This window comes from Notothenia rossii, assembly GCF_949606895.1.
Source record: "Notothenia rossii genome assembly, chromosome: 9".
Lineage (NCBI taxonomy): Eukaryota > Metazoa > Chordata > Actinopteri > Perciformes > Nototheniidae > Notothenia > Notothenia rossii.
The window spans coordinates 62,936,175-62,960,210 of NC_136907.1; the positions used below are offsets into that span (position 1 = coordinate 62,936,175).

Consider the following 24,036-nt stretch of genomic DNA (forward strand, 5'->3'; position numbering starts at 1 on the left):
CTGTAAGCTGAATGTCATCATATTTATCAGGTTCACTCACAAATATACGCTCGGTTGGAAGTACATTAGGCATTAAAGAGGCATTTGACAGTGCGTGACATTTCCCAGCAGTAACAAGGCAACAATAACAATGTCAGAAAATACAGCTAGACTTGTTTTCAAGCATGAACATTTACTTTCATAGTAAGCCTCCTGGTTAAGAAATTACAATCAAAAATCTATAGTGTTTGGTTATTGGCAATAAGACTGATGCATAAAACGCAATGCAAATTAACCTTTCAGTGAGCCAAACTATTTCCCTCCTTAATTTGACAAAAATATTTGTATAAAGCAAAGCACTGAGATGGACTGTTAGGGAGCAAACAGCCAAGCAAACAGATAAACAAGCCCAGAAACATTTCCTCTAGGTTTGAGTTTATCTTTAAGAAAAAACGGTCAGAGTGAGAAACGGAGAGCTGTAATATTTCAGGCACAGCAAGACTAGCCTCTACTCCTTATGCATTTTCATCAGATTGGTTTTACTTTCCCTTTCCAGAACAGACCCCCAACCACAAGTAGGATTCTCTGCTTTTCATTCTTAGTTCCTTACTTGTGCGAGGGGCAATGAAAGAATACAAATAATAGGCACAAACAAAGAATTCTGTCCTGGGCGCATTGCATGCATAAAGGACGAAATGGGAGCCATTAGACTGTTTATGTGTCAGTCTGACTCTCCATCAATAACGACACTTATCACACATAAACTGAGCCCGAGGAGCTCTGCCAGCCCTTAGCCAGCATTTAGATGCTATTAAAATGTCCCTTAGATTAAACAAGCCGACATGCCACATAATGCATGTCATTTATCAACAGGCTCTCTGTGGAAGTTTTTATTCCACTTCCTCTCTTTCCCTCTTCTGACTTTCCCTTTATGCACCATTTACCCATGTCTGTTTCTTCTTCTATCCATCTGGTTCTATTTTGCATCGGTTTTCCCATGCTTGTTACCTCCCAAACCCCATGCCATTCCTTACCCTCAATATCATTTGGTTCTGTTTTTCCCTCAAACTCATCTAACTTTCCACTACTTGCCCCGATACCATCCTCTCAAAGACTGCATTCCTTTTTCTCTCTGTCTTGTTTTCTCTGTCTTTCATTTCATCCTTCTAAGGCGCCATCGCTCCTATTGAGTTATGCGTTTGGCATAATTAGGCCAGTGTACTCCAGGTCCCCGCCGACGTGATTTGCATGCAGATGAATTGAGCCAATCAAGCACCACAATGGGAGCAGATGTCCTTGTCTCTCATGATGTCATCAGAGGTGACCGTGAAAGCAGGAAATTAGAAGGCAGGCGGCTGGAGGTGGTGTTGAATTAAATCTGTGGCTTAATTGAAGGAATATTTCAACACAGATGTGGAGTGTGCCACCAGTGTCCAATCCAAGTAAGCATTGGTTGCGTGCTTTAGACGTGAAAACAAATCAACACCGTAGCTAAGTGTGGTAAAAGGGTATTTAAATATAGTAATATACGGTACTTAAATGTATTACAGTTTTGACCAATAAATGCATGTATTTTCACTTGCCTATGAACCAAGCTGTTCTTATTGGTATTACAGTGTGTTTTTTTAGAGGTCTCAGTGAGCTGCCAGACCATTATCTGAAAAGAAATTCAGCAGGCTGCTGCTAGTTATCGTGTGATGGCAAAACAGACCTGGCCTTATGATCCAAGGTTAGGGCCTGTTTCCTGAAACTGATAGGATGCAATAGAGAGTACTTGATGTCATTCACGTAGATTACTCCCCTCAGTCTATCTCCATGGGAAGAGATGGAATTACTTTACAGTCCAGCTGGGAGATGTTCAGAGCGCTACTTAAATGAATAAATAAGCGTGTCCTGCTTGGTCATCTAGAAATGAGTCTACCCATAAGCAAGTCAGCCAGCCAGTACTCTTCAAATCAGATTAAGCTCTATGACCACTGATCTGCCTTGAACTTTAATGGGCTGGAACATACTGGCCAATAAGCATTTGGCTGCTTATAAACACTGTGTGCTTGTGCAAGAATGTGTGTGGGTGTGTGTGTGTGTGTGTGTGTGTGTGTGTGTGTGTGTGTGTGTGTGTGTGTGTGTGTGTGTGTGTGTGTGTGTGTGTGCAATCTGTGTAATGATGATTCAAGACAAGCGAGTAATGAGTCAAGTTTCTGCAACCCTATCTCTTTGTATCTACAATTTCATCTATCTTGTCAAAACAAAAGACTGACTCATAAACCATGTTATCTCTAAAAAGTCCCTAAAATATTAATCTGAGAACATTTGGCTTTTTACGTGAGTAACACATTTTATGATGAATCAATTGTTTGAAATAGTTTCAGTTAATTGACTAAGCCTTATCTCTGGAAACATAGCACTAGCCATCAACAGAGTAAAAACAAGAGGTCAGGCTCAGCTAAATGTTCTTTTAACTTGTTTTCTAACATCAAAAGACTGAGAAAATCAAGAAAAAGCATGGATTCACTTATCTAATTTCTAGCCACAAAAAGTCTTACCCACTTCCAAATTTGACCTTTTTTTTATCACGGCATGGTGTTGGAAGACCTCACGTTTTGTAAGCAGAAATGTATGCTTTTAGATGCAGCTATATGAGGCATTAGTACAAGTGAACACACCACACACACACACACACACACACACACACACACACACACACACACACACACACACACACACACACACACACACACACACACACACACACAGTGAATCCAGATGCTGGAGATGGCACCATTAGGCCAAACACCACCTGCCAGGTTTAAGGCTTCCGTCTGTCTAACACACCTGGTGGCCATCTAACACAGAGCTCCCTTTGGTGCCATCACTCTCTGTGTCCTCTCTGACCTTTTCCCTCTCACTTTCAGATATACCCGCCATCTCTCTTTCTCTGTGTATCCCTTTCCCTCTCTCTCTCTCTCTCTCTCTAGCTACCACTCTCAATTTCCACCTGTTTATCTCTTTCCCTCGTCCTTGCTCTGACGACTTGTCCCCTTTTCTCTTTATATTTTCCCTTCCATCTGTCTCATCTTCACTCTGTCCTCTCCTTCACCTCCTTTGTTCTTAATCTGCATTATACGCTGCGTCTTAGCTTGAAACAATATATTATTTAGTTTGTACCTCTCTACACAGTGTACATGTCCGTGAAGAAGTGTCAAGTAGTAAGTGCAAACCACAAACACACATAATGTAGACAAAGACCAATATAATTCTCACATTAAATCTGAAGCTTACAAACAAATACATGAATATGAACAAGCATTTGCATGCTCACATATAGTATTCAGTGTACACATACGCCAGCTGTATGTGAGCACGCTGGTCCTCTAATCTGTGGCTTGGTTGGGGCTTCTTCGAAAATCCCTGGACCTAAAAAGGCCTAGGCTGCCTGGGCTGGAACAGTAACACCCTACACTTAGCCACATGGCGCTAGCTAGCCCACACCCTGCTAAACACAGCCAGATGTGCAGGCACTGGCAGAATGGTACAATGTCAATGTGCTCTCCTTCAGCAAAATGAATACAAAACTCTGTAATTAGTCAGGGATTAGCTAATTCTCAACTATTTTCAACCAAATATATTACTTATATTTCCCCAAGATCCAAACACCAATGAACTTCTGAAATGCTAAAGGTGTAGATGTTTATCAAAGCCTGAAACAGAGGTAACTCATCTCAAAGTTGCACTTTTCACCAGCTAACGATAACAACAACCGGATGCTTTATCTAAGAATGGCTGGATTTTTCCAAATTGTGCTGTTCATGTGGCAGCAAATGTAACATATTATGGTACAATTAACCCCAGTCTATCGTTAACCTCCCGACTTCAGAGAACGCAGTCAACAACAGATGGTTTTTAGACCTTAAGGTCTCAACACACATACTTTCTTTCCTCCTCTGTCAGCTCCGAAAACCCCATCTGAGGCCTAATGGGATGAGATAAGTGGACATGGAAAACAGGGACGAAAAAATATAAAGTTGACCGGAGCAAGATTCTGCATTTTGGAGAGGAGAGAAGACTAAGGCAAATGTATAAGAACACATCTGGCAAACACACAACAACACAAACAAGCTCAAAATGACTTTGTTATGAGGCAACACACTTAGCAAGTTTGTAACGTGAGTCTGTGTATTTAAGTACAAGGTTTTGGATGCACATAGTAAGAATGTTTAAAGGTCGGGGCTGAGTGCTGCTTGAATGTGTGTGTCTGTAGTCTGTGTTGTTTACTGGCATGCTTTGCTAAATGAGGTGTTTCCCTGAAGAATGGGAAAGCTCAAGAAATGTAGGATTACATAATCTTATTTGAGATCATTTGTATGTCCTGGACATGTGTGTGCGTGTTTGTGCACTTGGCAGCGTGACGGCTTCTCTTTGGCACAGCCGAGAGTCCCTGTGTGAAAAGGAGGGACTACGAGGAAGAAGGACACAGAGCGATGGAATAGGAGTAAAGAAATGTCACTCTGCCACTAATCACTGTGATCTGAAAAGGTCAGGCTAACTAGCCAAACTCAGAGCCTCGGCTGACGGATCCATTGTCGCTGACTGGCCGAGGGGAACAAGTGGAGCACAGAAATACCCTTCTATTAACTAGAGCAGGTCATTAGACACAAATAATTGCCTTGGTGCGTCAATTTCCTAAGATTGAAAATCCCTCTCCTTCCCTTTCTCTCTCATTCCTTCTCTCACACTTGGAGTGCTGCAATTAAATACTGATTTTATTCCACATTATTAAGAGCTTAAACAACATTTTGCTATGGTGCAGAGTAGAATCAGTGATTCAGACTCTTGCTATAATGTATTTCTCCACATCACAGCAATTATGACATGGACCTTTTTTACTTGAATGATTTGAGTTGGGAACTGCAATATGTCATGGGATCTAAGAGTTAAAGCCAGACATTTGTAGTAGTTGTTTAGTGTATGAAGCCTTATTTAATTCAGAAGATGGAATTCAAATAATATCCAATCCTAGCATGGAACAGGCAAGCACATTTGATGAAATGGATCACCTTTTCTTTGGATGCGAATTGGATTCAAAGTTTTAATAATAACAATAACAACTTGGCATTCTGTCAACACCACTGCATGGAATTACCAACTTCCTCTGTGAAGCATGTGAGTGTATAACACACAACACAAGCTTTGACTTATCTCTTACACTTATATTCAGTGTATTGTCACGATTCTCATGTTATGTCACGTTTATAGTTTTGTAGGTTTGGGTGTTTTTGCTGTTTTCCAAGTCATGTTTTCCTCCTGTTTATTGTCGGGTCCTTTTCCCCTGTGTTTTCCTCTTGTCATTAGTTTCCCTGGTGTGTCTAATTGTCTGATTATGTTCACCTGGGCCCCTGTGTTTTCTCCTCCCTCCTCACCTGTGTCTTGTTGTGTGATTGAGTCTTGTGTGTATTTAAGTTCTGGGTTGTCTGTCTGTCTTGGTCGGTTCGTCGTGTTCCCTGACTAGTTCTGCGGTGAGTGTTCTGTTTTGGTCATTGTACATATATCATAGCCTTGAAATAAAGGAAGTTTCAGTTTATATCTGCATTTGGGTCCTGCTTGTTTCACAAACCGTGACATGCATGTGTTTGTCTGCAATTTTGTGTTGGCTGGGCATGTGTAATAAAAACTCCAAAACTGGCAAGACCATTAAAACGGACACAAAAACACTCAAAACTGGGTCCTTGTATGTGTCAAATGTTCAAGTGTGATGAGCTGATTATTGTTTTTCTCTCATGTAATTCCCTCATACACGTATTGTGAATACACAAACTTACCATCGAAGGCCTTGTACTGTCCATTGAGGGAGGTCTGTAAGGACCGGCCAGCATCTTTAAGAAGTCCCTCCATCTCCCTGCGGCTCAGCATGGCCAAGCTGTCCTCCATGTCACTGGTGCAGCAGGTGTAACCCTGGGGACAGATGCGCAGGTGCTCTCCTAGAAAGAGGTAAGGTGGAAGAAGGAGAAAAGATGGGGAAGGGAATTGTCAAGGAAAATTGGAGAAGGGGGTTGAAGGAAAGCAGAGAAAAAGAGGGAGAACAAACATGGCATTAGCATCAAGAGCTTCCATCAATTCAGTCAGCGCTCAACAAAATTGAGATTAATAGTTCTTATACTGCTGCTGTATAAAATACTCAACAGTGTAAATGACAGTTTAAATTGGCCGTGGCTGATTTTATGGCCTTAAACCCTGCTTGCTGGCAGTGGAGGTGGCAGGGCTGCATGTGCACGCAAGCCTGATTACCTGGCAAGACGTGGAGAACTCTGTGGAAATGGGAGCAGTGGAGCAGGAGTACGGCAACAGCTCCCATACAATTTTAATGAGCACTTCTGACACGCATTCCTTTGCATGCATTTGCAAACACGTGCGTACACAAGGACAGGAAATGAGACGAGAAATAGAAAGGATCTCTGGCTCAGTGTGTGATGTTCACATACACACAACCAAATACCTTATGAGAGAATTCAAACAAGAGCTGTCAAAATTGGTTAAAACAGCTGTCTAGCTGCAGCGGAAATGAGAAGAACATTTGTAAGACAGAAATAATATCTTCCAAATCAACGCAGCTAAGCCCACGGCGAACAAAAATCATGTGGGTGATTTGTAGTAGAAGGGAGCATAATATGTGGTACGACACTTTTAAAGATTCCTCCCCACTATTAATATCCATACACAAGCATTCACACACACATATTATGAACCCACAGTGTACACACACAAGCACACAATGATTACAAAAAGGCTCTGATTTATGTAGAACATGGCACACAAATCACAGTGAGGGGATTTTGGTGGCAAAAGGAAATAATAGATTCTAAACTATTCTGTTGTACTTCTAAATACAATTAAGATAGACTGCTCCTTTCTTATCAAACATAACAATATTAAAGCTTCTGTTACAATAACATACACAAAGGTACGCAGACAAAAACATTACGAAAAAACGTGGCAAGTATGCAGATAGGATCGCATCCTTTGAGCTCAGTGGTCTTCTTCAGGCGTAGAGGTAATAACTATGTGCTTCTATATGCTTATGGTAATATTTAGGGGAATTAAAAAACATATATATATATATATACAGTATATACATTTTGAAGACAAGGAGCAAGTTATTATTGTGTCACATTACGCCTGTGACCCTTTTTGTGTTTTTCGAGTTCAGTTAACTAACTGCATTTGATGATGCCCTTTCACATACTGTGCTTTCAATTATATAAACTACTTAATTAAAAATAATATAGATCCTTTCTTTCAGGATGCACATACAATCACCAAAGATGTGGACACATGTAGGCAGAAAGATTGCTGTTTAATGTCTGGCTCAGGAGTGCTAGAATTACAGTTAGAAGTTAGGTGATAAAAATGTGTTAGTGACAATGTGTCATCTTCCTTGTTATTTGATATTATTGTGCCACTGACTTCACTTAATGTTTAGCAGTATTTATACTGTAGGCAGAATGCACACTGTTGTAGCATTTCCCCTCTCACTCCCTCCATGGAAGAGGCACCTAACTGAATGTCTACCTCCCCACCCAAAGGCCCTGCAGTGACAGGCATCTACCTGCCAGACATTCCTTTGCCTTTCTTCTCTTCCCTGCTTGTCGGACCTTTGAAATCCTCTTGGATGGCTTTCTTCAGTCCATTACTGTTCATGGGTTCACTCAAATTTCCACACAAACGGACGCGCACACATTCACTCACAACTCTTATAAGCATGCCCCTGTGTATATTGGCACATCCTTTTCATGGTTAATGTTGGGGATTTCTGTGTCTGTTCACCTAAGCTTCATTTACTGTAGACGTGGGCTGAGGTTATCACTGCAAACCCCACCCCCCATCCAGACTGCAATCTCAGCAATTTCTTTACAGTCAATGAAGGTATGACGAGAATCCATGCACTTCACTGATTATGTTTCAACCAAGTTTCTGTATCTATCTGCCCTTTAAGAGCATCATCCAGGCCAACTCTAAAGTGGAGCAATTAAAGGCAATTTTCTTGTTCGAACACTAAAGTGAAGGACAGGCTGCCCAGATAGGAGGAGAAGGTGACATTGAGCTTCTCTAAGCACCCTATCACTAGTCATGGTGTGACTCACATCCACACACCAACAGAAAGAGAGAGAGTTTGGACCTGGAGAAGGACACATGTATGCTAGTCTGTTTGATTTGTGTGTGTCGGTAAGTAAAAAAAAAAAAATGTATTGAAAGGGGGACGAAGTGAAGTCCAGAATTGAGAAGAAAAAGAGAGGGAGGATTGGGAGAGTGAGAGAAAAGCTTGATGGAGGAATAGCATACAGCGCAATCAGGGGTCCGCTGCAATCTGTCAGCCCCTGTGACGGCCGTTTAAATGCCTGTACTGGTTTGAGTGTATGTGTATTACGGGCCTGTGGCCATTTCTTCCAGTGCAATCTGCTAGCTGCCTGCCATTCAAAAGACATCTGTGCAAAAGGACAATACTCACTGAGAAGCCCAATACACACACTTGACACACACAAATGGATATTCGGAGGTGTGAGGCAGATGCAGCCAGGCACACAGTCTCTAGACTCTAGAGGATTGCTTTGTTTTAATGCTTAAAAAATATAGTGAGGCATTTCCATATACTCTCACAATGAGGGGCCACACACATGTGCAGCTTTAAACACACACACAAGGTCCAGGAAAGGTCACCTGTAACAGAGCATTACGTTTCCAGTTGGCTAACCTAACAGTCGGCTAATGTTACAAGCAGGGCAGTCTCTTCCATTTAACTGGAGTAAGGTGTGTGTGTGTGTGTGTGTGTGTGTGTGTGTGTGTGTGTGTGTGTGTGTGTGTGTGTGTGTGTGTGTGTGTGTGTGTGTGTGTGTGTGTGTGTGTGTGTGTGTGTGTGTGTGTGTGTGTGTGTGTGTGTGTGTGTGTGTGTGTGTGTGTGTGTGTGTGTGTGTGTGTTTCAATATTTGGGTGAGAGTGACAGTTAGCCAGAGTGGAAGAGGAAAATGTATCCTTAACAACCAGTCACGGCTCTTGCTTTTACACTCACACACTTCATCCTCTCTCTTTCTCGCGCACGTACGCTCGCGCACGCACTTCAAGTCTCATAGCCAGAGGATACTAGAGTAATCAGCAGAGGAGGACAGCTCAATCTGGAGAAGAGCTGTTTCAGTGAGAGGCTCCAATAGAAGCATCAAAAGGGCCCCAACAGAGAGGGAGGGCAGCTAATGGTGATGATTTTGAGACCGTCAATTTTCGGAGCTTACAATACCAGCCACATCCCATTTTCTGTACTTAGAGATAGCTATAAAAAAACATGTTTTCATTGCATACTGCAAGACCACTTTTCTCTTGCATTAACCAATTTCCAGTCTGCTCTTGCCATTTCCTGTTCCAGAATTGCTCCCTCAGTCTGAATAAACGTCAAGGAATGCACGATAAACTATGGTATTAATAATAATACGGTTCATGTCCCAGAAAAGAAGATGAATTAAATATGTTTATCTGATTGCGCAGTTGGTGCACAGAGAAGAACAAAAAACTCACATGAATTAGATCTATTCAAATATATTAAAATTCACGGAGTAGGTGTTCTGCATTAATCAGTCAAATTCTGCGAGGCCAATCAGCACAAAGCAAGCCAATTATCTGATTTCTCCGAAAATTACACATGCATACAGCAAGCCAACCACCCACCCGATAGTTAATCTGTGTGTGTGAAGGCAGAATTAGGGAAACTATTCACCCAATAACAGTCCTTCATCACTTATTTCCCTTTTCTTTTGACATACTCTGTACTAAATGGTGAGCAATTCCCTAACCATTAGCTTATCTCTGTTCACCAGAGAGGAAGGCCCCTATTAAACAGCAATCTGGGAAGGCAGAATAAGGTCGTGCTCACTGTTATAAAGCATGGGAGAGTCTGACAGTCAGCGGCTTTTAGAGATGGTGGGAAACACACAGAGAAAACAGGGCAACAGGAAATTAAGAATGACTCAAAGCCAAAGTGTCTCTGTCATTTGTCTGGGAGTCTGTGAACAAAACAGGAGTCGAGTCAAAATGCTGGTCTTTTTCAATTATGTCATCACTGTGTGAGTAAGTGCTATTTTCCTTTTTTCCCCCTTGGATACCAGAAAAGATAATAAAAACACTTGCGTCTGAGAACATAATGTTCAGCAATTTTAGCACTTTGTTTTGTTTATTTAGAAAAATGTTGACATTACTTTAGTTTCATCAATTCAGAATATGCCAACCAGTGCAGGTGTTATGTCAAAATGCATCGTGCCAATTTGAGCCGGACAATTTAGAGTTTGAATATTCAGCATGTTCCTGAGGATTTTGAGCATGCCTCTAGTTGTATACAGTTTTAATTTAAAACCTTTCCCTTCACTTTTGTAAGATAGAACATTTGACCATATTCATATATTTTGTTGGTGTCTGTTGATGTTATTTTGTGCTTTTAAACACAGAATAAATATAATAAATGTTACTATGACAACTAATGCCACTGCTGTTAATACTAGAGCCTAAAAAAAGAAGGCTTGATCTGATCTGCCTCTAGTGTGAAGGTATGTAAGCTGGAAAGAATCAGAAAATGCCCACAAGTATAGACCGTCTGGACATAAACATAAACTGGATTTACCATCATGTGCAGACTCTTTTTAGATTAGACATTTGGGGACATATCGCCAATAATAGGAGGTTTTAAACTGGAGGTGGTTGATTCTGCTGGATCTTACACTGCAACTACACTAAATAGCTCAATAATCAATCCACTAATCAGCCTGAGCACAGTAGGCCTTGGTTTAACTGAGAATTCACATCATTTTTTTCCCCTAATAGCACCTTCTCATTTAATGATTTTTTTGATTATGCACATAATTAGCACAGCATAAAGTTGTGAAGTTGCCTCAAACCCCATTCTAGATGAAGTAGTGTCATATTACTAGAATAATCTTCATAATTTGCTACTTTTTTTGTAATTGGCATCTAGTAATACATATCAGCTGCACTTCATTGTTGGGGCTAGATCAGTGAGCATATATGAACAACATAATGTAGTTTTTAGTCCAGGTCTAAATACAATCAAAGATGCTTCACTCATTGGTATATTAACAAGATACTAGACTTTACAGTGAACCTAACTAGTCTGAGGTTCAGTTTGTTTACAGTCTGACACTGCTGGCACTAAAGCTTTGGAGAAGTATGCATGTAGGAATTTAGGACGCATTACATGTGAACAGTTGGTAAATCTCCATACTTTTCTTCTGAAGCACATTCGACAAAATGGCATGACTGCGACCACACTGATATGCTGACACACATTACTGATGGCTCCTGGTTATGGTTGCCATTGCGTAACTGACACTGTTTCAAACCGCAGTGCTCAGTAAAGTATATGTGTGTGTGTGTGTGTGTGTGTGTGTGTGTGTGTGTGTGTGTGTGTGTGTGTGTGTGTGTGTGTTTTTGCGCGCATGCTTTCATGTGCACAAATGCTGTGGGATCTAAGAGATTAGCAGCCTAATCCATCATTGGTGAGAGTGTGTGCGTGTGTGTCCACAGCTAGGTGGATTAGTGCCAGTCCCAAGGAAAACACCCATGGACACCAGGAATCACACACATGCGCATTCACCCACACCCACACTTGAGCAGCAGATTAGGGTTAAACAGATGAAAAATGACAGGGATATTTGGCAAAAGAGCCTCACATGTCTCATCCACCAACTGTACACAAATCGAGAAAGAAATGCTTAATACAGGCAACACCATGGTGTCTGTTTAACAGCCACAAGCCTGCATTCCTCTTTGCTGTTAGTCTACTTTTCTTTGTGCTCCTAACTTTCACACGCACAGAACGACCTATGGGCGACCCAGGCTTTAACCTAGACCCTCGATGCTCAACAGTCTGGTAATGTGAGCCAAGCAGAAAGTCACATAAATAGCTCCCTCGAGCCAGACGAGGTGGCGACCACACAACACATTAATAACGCATAACTATGAGGCCAGCTGATCCCTGAGCTGCTTTCTTCAAGCCCACACTTAGTATCTTTACTTCCCTTTTTTTATATGTACTACTAATCTATCTTACCCCTGAATACTGCTCTCAAATGTCATACTCAGTTGACTTGAAACAGACTTGTGTTAATTGGTTGGGAAAAGTTTGACCAGCTACAATTTGGGAAGAGGAATGGCTAAAGAAATAATGTGATAGTTTAATGATGTGGGCCGTTGGGAGTATATTACTTGATTAGAGTTAAATGGCTCTGGCTGTGATTAACTCTGTGGTCAGCCAATGTTAACAAAGAGGCCGGAGAGAAATGAAGAGGAGTAGGGAAGAAGAATAGAACAAAGGAGATGAGATAAGACAGGATACTACCGGCATGTTTCAAGACCACCTACACGTTTTTTTAACCTTAACTGTATGCTCATGCTAAGGCCCTATTCACTGTTTTCGGTTGCCCTTTTTAGGAATGCAACGGTCCAATACTGATATCAAGCTGACACTAAATTAAATATTTGGATAGGCAACATTGGGGCTTTTCTATTCAGTTCAATTTACTGTTGATGTCTGATGACATTTGCATAATATTTCATGCGTCTCCAGCATGCAAGTAGTCCCCAAAGATGAGCGAGCTCCCGTTTAGTTTTTTTGTAATTGTGTTTGCATTCGTTTGGGACTTAAATTTGATTTTATGTATACATGTTTCTCCTAATTAATTCAGTTGAATTGTTTTGTACTGGCAATGTAATTTCAAAGTAAAAAATGTAATAGTTTCAGTGTGAGGCAGTGGGACATGAAAGTGAATAAAATCATTATGGATTGTGACCCTGTGTATATCGTCTCCCATAGTAACAGATGTATACCAGATGCTGGAACATCAGACTGGAGGAAAACAGTGATGGTGTCATACTTTACATATAAAAATGGATAAGTAATTGCAATTTCACAGAGAAGACAACCTGAACGGAAGCTTTAATTGACAGCTCACGTGAAGGCCCACAGTTAAATTGAAGACCAGTGCACGACTTTACGCTTCAACTGTGTCACTGGGTCGGAAAGAGCCTCTGTGATCCCAATTTTGTTGCAGCCCTCTTATGGGAGATTTCATTTTAAGAAACAAGAAGGATTACAACAGCTTTTGTAATTATGTTGCTGTAGCCCTGCGAAACATGCCGGACTGCCCACTCTGATAAAAAAAAACAAGAGTGATTACCACATGCAAATGCACATGACTGTAATTGCTCATTGTTGCCTTCTTGTCTTTCCTTTTCACACACACACATATACTGTACAGGCCCACATGTTATTCCCAGTACCCAATGAGTAACAAAGATTGTGAGCGCCAGCTGCTTTAAATGCTAGCTCTGTTCAATAAGCTGGTACAGTCACTTGGCTGTCAAAGAGGCTGATGTGGTGTTGAAGCTTTAAGCAGCATGCCAACTTGCAAAACCATGTCTTTTCTTTTTCATCTCCACTCTTTATCCATTCCCACCAATCTTCTCACCTGTGTGTTGACTGAGATTAAGTCAGACTGACCTGGAATGCAGGAGAATTTAATTTACTCAGACTTAGCAAGAATAACACACCAACAGTATACTGTACAGAAACACACTCTCCCAGTTACACTCTGTAACCCACCCTTCTCCTGGCGGTTACAGACAAGCCTTGAGTTTTTCTTAACTTGAGTTTTTCTGTGTCTCTTAGACATACAGCGTAGGCCATCTTAAAATGAAAGTAAGTAAAGACAGGCTGCAGAAAGCTGACCTCATTTCTGTGTATGGTGTGTTGTTTTAGAGTGTGTGTGTGTGGGTGATTATTTTCCACACATGATATAGCAAAGGACTTTGACAGGAAGTGTCAACAGATGACACACTTCGGACTGAAGATCCTGTCACATGATGCACCCTGACACCTTCTGTGAAACTGCACGCAATGAAGTCTCAAAGCTTGACAAAAACTCTGAAGAAGGAAAAACAGAAGGTCTGTTCACAAAATAAACCTGCAACATTCAGGGCTTCAAACATCCTTGAGACTTTTTTGTATTCACAGTTTCCCAGAATGAAACAATCCGTCTTTTCACAGAGGGCAGTTGTCACGATTCTTATGTTGTTTTTAGTTTTGTATGTCTAGGTTTGGGTTTATTTTGCTGTTCTGTTCTCCCTGTTTCATGTTTTCCTCCTTGTATATTGTCTGGTCCTTCTCCCTGTGTTTTCCTCCCTGTCGTTAGTTTCCCTGGTGTGTCTGATTAACTCTATTAATTAAAGTGGGTGCATAATAGTCTGAGTACGCACATTGCCAGGGGAACATTTTTATAAAAACAATGTATGGATATTTAAGGATGTTAACATGTATATTTCTACCACATTTAATTGCACATGTTATGGGGGACACGGACAAAGCAGACGGAGAGTTGGTACAGTATAGTACATTTGTTCCTTTGTGCATGTGGGAGGGAGAGTTCATGGCTTGGCTCCTATAAATGTGCAAGCTTCCCTTTGTGGCCGAGCTGTCTCCTGGTGGTCAAAGAACAAACACAGCAGTTCCCCTCTGCTCTGTTCTGCTAAGAGGTGGAGAGGCTGACAGATAGAGGCTGACCTGCTGTTGTCAGGTTCTGTCAAAGCAACACAAGCTGGAAACACATTCAGCCAGGACTGAGTCAGAGACACACACACACACACAGAGGGAAGCTGGTGGGTGATGCAGCTGTGAGAGATGTACGTAGGAGAAAATGGGAAGGTAAGCATATAAAAGAACTGGGGCAATGTGAAAAAGAAAAAGCAGGAGATTCAAACGTTTTTGGAAGCAAAGACACACTTAGGGAGCAAACAAACACTGGGAAGAGTAAGGAACGTTGAGAAGGAAAGTATGAGTAATCAAAGGAACTTGTAACCTTTAACTATAGTTGTTTTATTATAAATTAAAGCAGCTGTTATCTACATCCAGAGTGTTTTACGGCCTGCTTATCAAAAGCTTTAGTCCACGTATTGCTCTCATGAACATTGAGCAGCTGTTGCTTTGCACTTTCTTTCTATGCAAATCATTAAAAAGCAGCAGACGTAGTTTGTGACTACGTGGTGAAACAGTGAGCAAACAAATCTCCTCACGACTTGTAGACACAAAACAGAACCACACTGAACATTAACCAACCATTTTTAAGGTATAATACTACAACCAAAATGCAGGTAAATGTACATGCAATCAACCCTATCAAAAGAAAGCAAAATCCGCAGTACTAGCTACCAAATCATCTAATGTCTTTTTTTTTATGATAAGCAGCCAGAAACCACCACACACTTTTTCAACATTGTTCTGGAACAAAAGCATGCAAGTCTCTTTGAATTCTTAAACATCAAATATACAACAATCTGCCAGATGACTTAACAACTGGTTATAAAATGTAAATCTAAAAGTTTTCTGCCAGTTGATAAATTAGTAAATGAATAATAATTAATAAAAAGTATTGAGTTGGAGACACAGCTGTAACCTTGACTCCCTAAAGTGCAACTCTTTGTTCTCACACGTCAAATTTCACAATATGGTGAACGGTGCATTTTGTGCAAAATCACATTTTTTTCTCACATTATTAAAGTGTGCATCCAACCAAAACTGAACTTAAATGTACTGTGTGTGATGACTTCTGTATGCATAGGTAATACTGGTTACTAAATAATAATTATACAAATAATAACTAAACCACGTAGACCTCAAACATTCAGACGCTGTCAGCTAAGATTGACACTTCCAGCTTCCACTCTGAAGAAAGAATGAACAGTCTGTATTCAAATAAAGCATAAATGGCAAATATGATGGAAGTCTTGCATGAACCAAATGTACCCTTTAATTGGTCTTCTCTTTCTTATGCCATAGTATAAAGGCCCCTCACAGAAAGTCATCAATCATCAGGTCTTAAATCACACGCACACACCCCTTCCACTTCCATCCAACGGTTTTCAAACACTTCGAAAGGTTGTCAAATCCTCAATCAGATCTTCTTTAATCCTCCATAATGATTCAGATCAGTACTAAATGTAGGGTGATCATATTATAGATCAGTGCTTGGAGAACATGTGCCTGATGCTCTCTGCCTCAGTTATCATCAGATCAAAGCACAGACAAGTGTCTCAGTCCATCCCTTAGTTCACTCATCTCTCCTCCCTCACACTCTCCCCCCTTTCCTTCCTTCGCCTCTGGCTGGGAATCTGGCCAGGGAATCTGTGATTCCAAAGAACAGATCCACACATGCCCAAATCCTCCAACACTGGCATGTTTTATTTATTGCTTGGGATAGACAACGGTCTTTACCTCGGGGGAGTTTCTCTTCGACTATTATTTTATGATTTGTCTACATTCAAAGAAGTGATAAATAGTATCATCACCTGTCATCTGGTGGCATTATTGGTTTGATGGGAAATAAATTGCACAATTACCGTAACTGCTTATTTAGTCAATTTGCTTCTACTGTATGCACACTCCCTCCATTTAAGCATTACAATAAACAATATTGCTGAGGTGTGATCAATCAACACGGCACCACCACAGCACTTTAATCTGTGAACCAAGTGGGCACAGCTGTGTATTTCAGTGTGTGTGTTCCTATTAACTGACAGTCACACGCATTATGGCTGTGGGCTTCAACGATTGTTCTCATCAATGATTGCTCATAGATCCCACAACCAGTTAGTCACATTAAAAAGCCAGATCTCAAACGGGTTGACATGGGAACTACCGTTGTACAAGGAAAGTCCTGTTTTGGTGTAGTTGTGCGTGTGTGCATGGTTTGCGTGCCAAGCTGTCTATTTGAAAGTCAGGTCAGAACAGGCTAGCACTTCAGGCCTCACTTAGTCACTGTGAGTCAGTGAAATGTCTTGACAACAGACAGAGAGACACGGCTAACTGACAGCCAGGCCGAGACAACCAAAAGGCAAGCAAACAGAAACATGAGTAACAAGTAACATGGTTAATGGGCAGCAAGACAGAGTGGAATACATGTTCTATATAGGCTGGCAGGTAGGCAGACAACAGGCTGGAAGGTAGGCAGACAACAAACAAAGACTAATGGAGAAGATAGGCACACATACTGTAACACTGTCAAGATGCAGATAAAGATGCTTAGAGAATGTCAGCACTATTAAATCTGTGGTTTCTGTTTTTCTCATTGCCTGCAACCGGCTTCTTCTCCCAAAAAAACCACAATGACACTCCATGAAACATCACAGAGCACCATTCGCCACAGTAGCTCATTTCAGAAACCAGGCCACCAAATCATTGTTCTATGTAGGCCACCATCGCTGATGTCACACACTTCTGCTGCCTGATGCAAAACAGCATGGGCCTTGACCATTTCCAAATAATGACTGAAGAACCACAACCCCCAGCTGTGCCTGGGATCTTTCGGGGAATAGGGGCTTTATGGGAAGCTTAGTCATTTCCAGGATGTTAGTGGTGCAATATCGAGCAAAGTTTGTGTTTAATCTAGTTTAGACACAAAAGCAAAGCATCATATTTGTGGGCATGTGATTGTGCCTACATTGAAAAATAACATCATTCAACAAATTAAAAATGATTTTGGCTACTCTTTAAGTTAATGTTACCATAGTTGCAACATAACACAGTAATAGGACTTTACCAAATATCAATTTTTTTAACTTTCATTGAGGTTTTTCCAATGAAGCTAACAATGTTTCAATCTGAGACTTATTCATCAGATAAATGGAGTTATTTCTTCTTTACTTAAATAAATTCCTTTGTATTGTCAATATTTAAACAAGTAGATGGCCTCCCTTTGTGTGTGGAAAGAAGGTGAGCCAACAGTTTATTGCAGTGAAAAAGTTGTTTTAAAAGGCTATAAGCCAACAAATATAGAGGAGATCAGAATTTATTTTTTACAAAAAAAGCCTCTAATTATTTTCTATATTGTAAACACAGTACATACAGAAATCATATTCAAACCATTCCAAACCTTTGTCTGAAAAACATTACCAATAATTATTTTTTAGGGTACATCGGTAAGATGCCAATTTAAGTTCTGATCGTTACACCATACAGTACTTGAATTGGATCTTAAGCTTGGCGTTTAAAGAAGAGGGGTGGTCCGTGTAGTCTTATATTTAAAGCGATTATGTTAATGCTTAAAGCTTTTTTATAAATTCTACATACGTTATTTATGCATCTAGCTAACGCAAAAAACATTTGACTGCCACTTGCTTGCACTGTAGACTTAAATGGAGGCTATTGTTATTCTAATATTTAATAATTGCGTGTTATTGTGAATGTTTATGCAAAAAAGCTAGGCCTGCTGAAAACAACATAAGTATGTAGATAAATGTAGACATTTGAAAATAAAAATGTTCTAACCAAAAATGATTAATTCTTTACTGAATAGTATCACAAAGTAAAAGAGCAAATGTGTGAAATGTCAACTAGCTGCATGGCTCGCACGGAAGCGTCTGTGCTGGCTGGCCTTGATGGCCTTACAAATACTTTCTCGGTGGTGTAATAATCTTAGACTGGAACCAACAATGAAGTCCTTTCCTTTATGAAGGTCCATTTTGACAAGGTCAGACTAAACTACTTGATCTCTATCAAACTGGCGTATAAAAAACAACAAAAAAGACTTTCACACATTCCACTGTTGATGGCCAAAACTCCAAATGCTACTGAATTTGTCATGGGTTAGCACTGTTAGCGTGACAGTTCAAGGCTGAGTGGGTCACACAATGAACCCTGAAGTGCCGGAAAAAGGTTAATGTTGTAAAAAATCATTAGTTCCCTCTGTGCTGACATGGACAGTGGACAGATTATTTGCAGTTTGAGGATTTATGTTTCTCACAGCACAGTCCAAGCATTCTTCAAAGAAAGATTGGCGGGAACCACAGCAAATGACCATAGCACCAATGCACCATAGCTGCAAGGGATATTAAACCCAGAAAGGCTAGGGACTGATGAACCACTGATGCTGAAAGGTCAGAATAGGATGGGAGTCAGTCAGAGGAAGAGGAAAAGATATGCTATGATTTACATTTAAATTGTTATGGGAATAAAGCTGGAACCGTAAGATGCGTGTACACATTAGAGAAAACTATTTGTGTCATTCGACTCAAATCTAAATCCATTTTTCTTCACAAAGATGCATAGTAACGTTGATGTTTAGAGTTTCACAGACAGCGCTTTATGCCTTTAGAATTCAAACCCTTGGCATATCGCCCAATTGGGAGCACCTTTATTGCAGCGCTTTGACAGGTAAATGCACAAGATGTGTGAAGGAATGTTAGTTTCTTTCACTCGCTATGCCTCTGTCTAATCCCCTTTCAGTCCAGGCCTGAAAGAGGGCTTTTCATGGTTTCTTTGAAAAAAAGAACCTAAATGCTTGTCAAATCTGCACTCCTGAACTGAGCAGCAGTTCTTTGCTCTTTGCCTACCTCTGCCGTGCTCTCATTCCTTCACTCTCTCCCTCTGTCATAAACTCTATTAATGTTTTCCCTCTCAGAGCTCATGAGCCTATTGACTTCAAAGTTTGAGAAGTGTTCCCGTCACTTGTCATGACTTCTTGGTCTCCTGCCTGGCTTTGCTTTAGAAATAGATTTTTAAACACTGTCTTGCTCCTATCAGTTTCTTTTACTCAAACATTTTGTTAGTCTTTTATCAGTTTGACAAACACCCAAGTTTCTCAAACACCTCTTTGTAAAGGCCTCCAACTTTCAATTTGTTTCAAAATGTGAATCCTCATTCTTGTTATCAGTTATGAAAACATTCCCAAGTGCAGCGTAGCATATGGTAGAATAGAAAATAGAAAATGTAATTACCACTTCAACGTTGTATGCCTAATGCATGACAACTGGTCAAGTTGCAGTTGACACCCATATCTTTCCAAAATGTCATCACTTCCTCATTTTACCGAGGGCCTCTGCTGTTGCTGGCATGGAGGCATAAGAAAAGATATGATGCGCTTATAGCTCCAAAGCACTAGCAGCTGCATTGCTAATTACCATTTTGCTAGGACCAGTGACATTTGAATTTTGAAGTCAAGTTAACATTAAGTTTAATCCCATTGGTTTATAATTGTCGAACTTTTTAAAAAGCATCATAGGGAACTATGCTGGCTGACATTACATTTCAACAAGCAAGGGTCAAATTTAAAGAGGCAGTGATCTTATTTTATCTTGCCAACACATTCAATTAAATGTGCTTCAGTGTGGTGCTGTCCAAATATTAAAACATGGTGTAGACTTTCCCTTTCCCTTAAGCTGCTGAAATGCACCAAAGTGAGTGGGACAAAGCTTCTCCACTGTCCTTCTTCACTGGAAACAGTCATTAGAAAGAGCTGGTCTGTGCTGAAAGGCGAGATGGTTATCCTGCCAGAGCAAGATGAAGGCAGAGGAGACAGAGAGAGAGAGAGCTGAGAGCTGAGAGCTGAGAGGGAGGCCACAGGGAGACAGATAGGGCAGTGGCTTTTGCTGAAAGGGTAGATGGTTATCCCTCTAGCCTGGGAGGGACGAGGAGAAGTTGAGAGTAGAAGGAGAAATTGAGAATTGACAGCCACAGTATTGGGGCAGGAAGAGAGAGAGAAAGAGAAACAGTAAGAGACAATAAGACAGTGAGAAGGACTGAAGGGCTCTCTGTGGTTATCCATTCCACTCCCCTGCAACTCTGGGTCTTATCTGCGGTCCCACGGCGGTCCAAAACAGGCACAGGCTGGCTTAGAGTCAGCAGCCTCACTGCACAACCACGAGGCTAATAAGACAAGGTGACCTGACCTTCTGAATTTACACAACTGCCATATGTATTTTAATGTGAACCTATAAGTCAACACTTCTGGAAATCTGTGTTTTAACAGTTTCATTTTAAAAGAATATTTCACCTTTTGGCTTATTTTCTTTTTGGCAGAGAGTTAGAAGATTGATATCACTTTCATGTCTGTGAAGAAAATATAAAGCTTCAAGTTCCCAGCCTATTGCAACGAAAGGACACAAGGAAACAGCTAGTCTGTATATGTTCAAAGGTAACAAGCCATTCTAAACTATTTTATACTGTTAGATCTTGTTATTTAAACCACCAAAGGATTAAAATGGCACAGCAACTTCACAGGTACGCACAAGTCCACGGGAGAAGTTTGACAGAGCAGCCATAATGATCTTTCAAGTGAGAACATAGGGCCAAAAGATACTTTTTCCCATATACTTATATTCATAATTGTCTGTAAGGCAGATGTACTTTTTACAAGGCTAATCAACTTCCTACCGTTTCTACTCTGTATGGTTATAAATGCTAACTGGCTTTTGATAGTAGCTTCATAGTGAGAATGTAGGTATGATATTGGTATCAGTCTTCTCCTCTCGCTCTTAGAACAACATACTATGATGCTGGAGAATAGAAGGAGGAAAAAGGCATGGATTTGCTATTGAAAGAGAAATGAAAGAGGTAGTTATAAAGAGCAAAGATGCTAAAATATATGTTATGCGCTCTGTGTTTTTTTAAACTGGTAAATGTATTGTGTTTGAGCAAAATACCTTCTCAGTTGAATGATTTCATCTTTAATGCAGCTGCAAAGTGTACGAGGACCTCTGACATATAACAGTCTTTGAACATCTTACTTGCCAAATTGTACTCCACCATATTTTTCGAAAGGAATGCAGGCCATTGTGCTGCAGCTCCTCCTGCAGGATAGATCTCCACCACCTGCTCTTCCCGCTCCTCCTCATCCAGCTGTGCGAAGGTGTTATAAACGCTCGGGGGAGGAACATTGGACTCGAATATATGGAAGGAAGCCAGCACTTGCCTGACATCATGTAGCCTCCTCTCTACATCATAGCCACCTACAAAGCCCCCCATTGTGTGGGCCAGTCCGTCCCCTCCACCCACGCCCGTCACACCACCCAGATACCGCTGCACTGGCATCAGTCAACGGACAAAAGAGGACTTTTAATTAACTTCAAATCTTTCAGCCACCACAGAGGCATGCCAAAGCAGACATGTCAGATCATGCTTCATTTGATCTTCATGGGGATTTTCCCTCCTAAAGTTAAAAATGGAAAAGAAAAACGTGAAAAGTGGCAAATATTTGCACAAACAGACGTCACAAGTCAGAAGTCCCCTTTCATCCGTTACATGCTGACCTTTGCGTAGTTATACAACAGGTGTTTTGTGTGTGTGTGTTTATGCATGTTCCAACAAGTTATTGTCTAGTAAGCTTCAAAGCTACGCGCCCTGACTAGAGATCTCAGACAGCTCTATTTCCCGAAACTCCTATTGTTGATATGTTTTATAAAAACGTTCAATCCGAGAAATGGTTTAAATCTATCTAATTGTTCAACTTTGATTTGATTTAAACATTTTTCCAAATGCAGGCCGACTATAGTACCGGTAGATGTTTTTTTATGAAAAAATTGTGAAAACTTTTACAGGAACCAAAGAAAGTCTGAGATGCTATAATGGTTACAGACACACAAGCTTTAGTTGCCATTTGCGGTGATAGATTTTGGGGTTAAAACAACCTTGTTCAGTATATATATATATGTAGTCGTTTTATTTCGATTACGTTGTTCTCGTAATCGTTGCAAGCCATAATCGTAATTGCGATTAAAATACGATAAATTGAGCAGCCCAAACCCCCTGTCACTGGAGGTCAAATATAATGAAGTGAATTTGGAAATGCGCTTTTCTCATAATAACCTCTCTCCTTGGTTTTTTTTATCGTTAATCGCAAGTCATAAAATTCAGGCTAAAAGAAAAAAAGCAAGGAGAACCTCACCTAACTCAGAAAGATCCAACGCACGCTTTCTTTTGTTTGTAGCATTAACCAATGTTTGGTTATTGTTTGATATTTGAAGACTATGCATCAGTCTTAAATATTGAAAGCTAATGTATTTGCGCAATTCTCTTTTCGTTTTGAGTTTGTATCTTCATGGTTGATATTGGGCTGCTCAATTAATCGTATTTTAATCGCAATTACGATCTTGGCTTGCAACGATTATGAAAACAACATAATCGAAATAAAACTATGATTAACTATTATTATTATTTATTTTTGTATTATTATTTATTTAAAAAAAAAAGAAATGATATATTTTTGTATTGGTTTTTCAATTGAATTATACTTAAAGTTCAGGGTAATCAACTGTTAAAAACATACTACACCTTTTTTTTTCAATAAATTGATGTTTTCAAAGTAAATGGATAATCGTTTTTAATAATCGTGATATCAATAATTGACCCATATAATCGAGATTATGATTTTTGCCATAAACGAGCAGCCTTAGGTTGATAGCACTTATTGCTTTGGATAAAATGATCGGATAAATTAAGTGTAATGTAATGGAAACAGCTGGCTGAACCGCTGTCCCCAAAAAAGTCACGGGTATGAAGAGCAGGTTTATTTTCACCTGCAGTGTTTTTTATTAAATAACAGGGGGGACGGGGTGTTTCTTTTGCACCAGAGCAGCCTTAGAGTAACAACACTGTACATCAAAGCCTGCTTTGGGCTAGATATAGGGCAAGATTAAAAAGAAAGGAGCAGAGGCAGTATGAACTTACAGACTACTAAAAATCACAGAAAATAAAAAAACAGGGACTGGGTGAAAGAGAAAAGGTAAAAAGAAAGAAAGATAATGTCCTTTTACTTCAGAGGAAGGAACCTGAACTTGTCAGAGTCTTATTAAGGCGGCTGTCTCCAGACAGCACGAAAGGTTCCCTTTACAGAGTACTATAATAACTACAGGGGTAGTCGCCAGTTAACTGCCAGGGCAGATGTCTGTATCACCAAATACTGCCGCAGTGCACGACCAAGTGCAACAGGCGGGTTTAACTACAAGGAAAGACCTGCTAATAAAAGCAGGTAAATCCTCCATGTTTTTCCACACACACATACAGTAACTACATACAGAACACTGAAACACCTTGAGGTACAATAACATCCACCACAGATTCTGTTTGCTTAACAAGGCAGGCAATATCATTCTGAAAAGAAGACAGACAAGCCTCTGAAGCATCTCCACAAGGACACACAAAGGGACACATGCAGGCCTGAATTGCATTCATTCATTTCCTTTTTC

General features: G+C 40.4%; 1 protein-coding gene across 2 annotated transcripts in view; it reads right to left on the bottom strand.

Annotated features, from left to right (window-relative positions):
- Nucleotides 1-24,036, bottom strand: part of gpc1b (glypican 1b) — a 63,029-nt gene that overhangs the window by 21,005 nt on the left and 17,988 nt on the right. For both annotated transcript variants that reach the window (XM_079648329.1, XM_079648328.1), the window contains one exon: nt 5,796-5,954. In XM_079648329.1, coding sequence (XP_079504455.1) covers nt 5,796-5,954 — 159 coding nt within the window. The remainder of the gene's footprint in view (nt 1-5,795; nt 5,955-24,036) is intronic.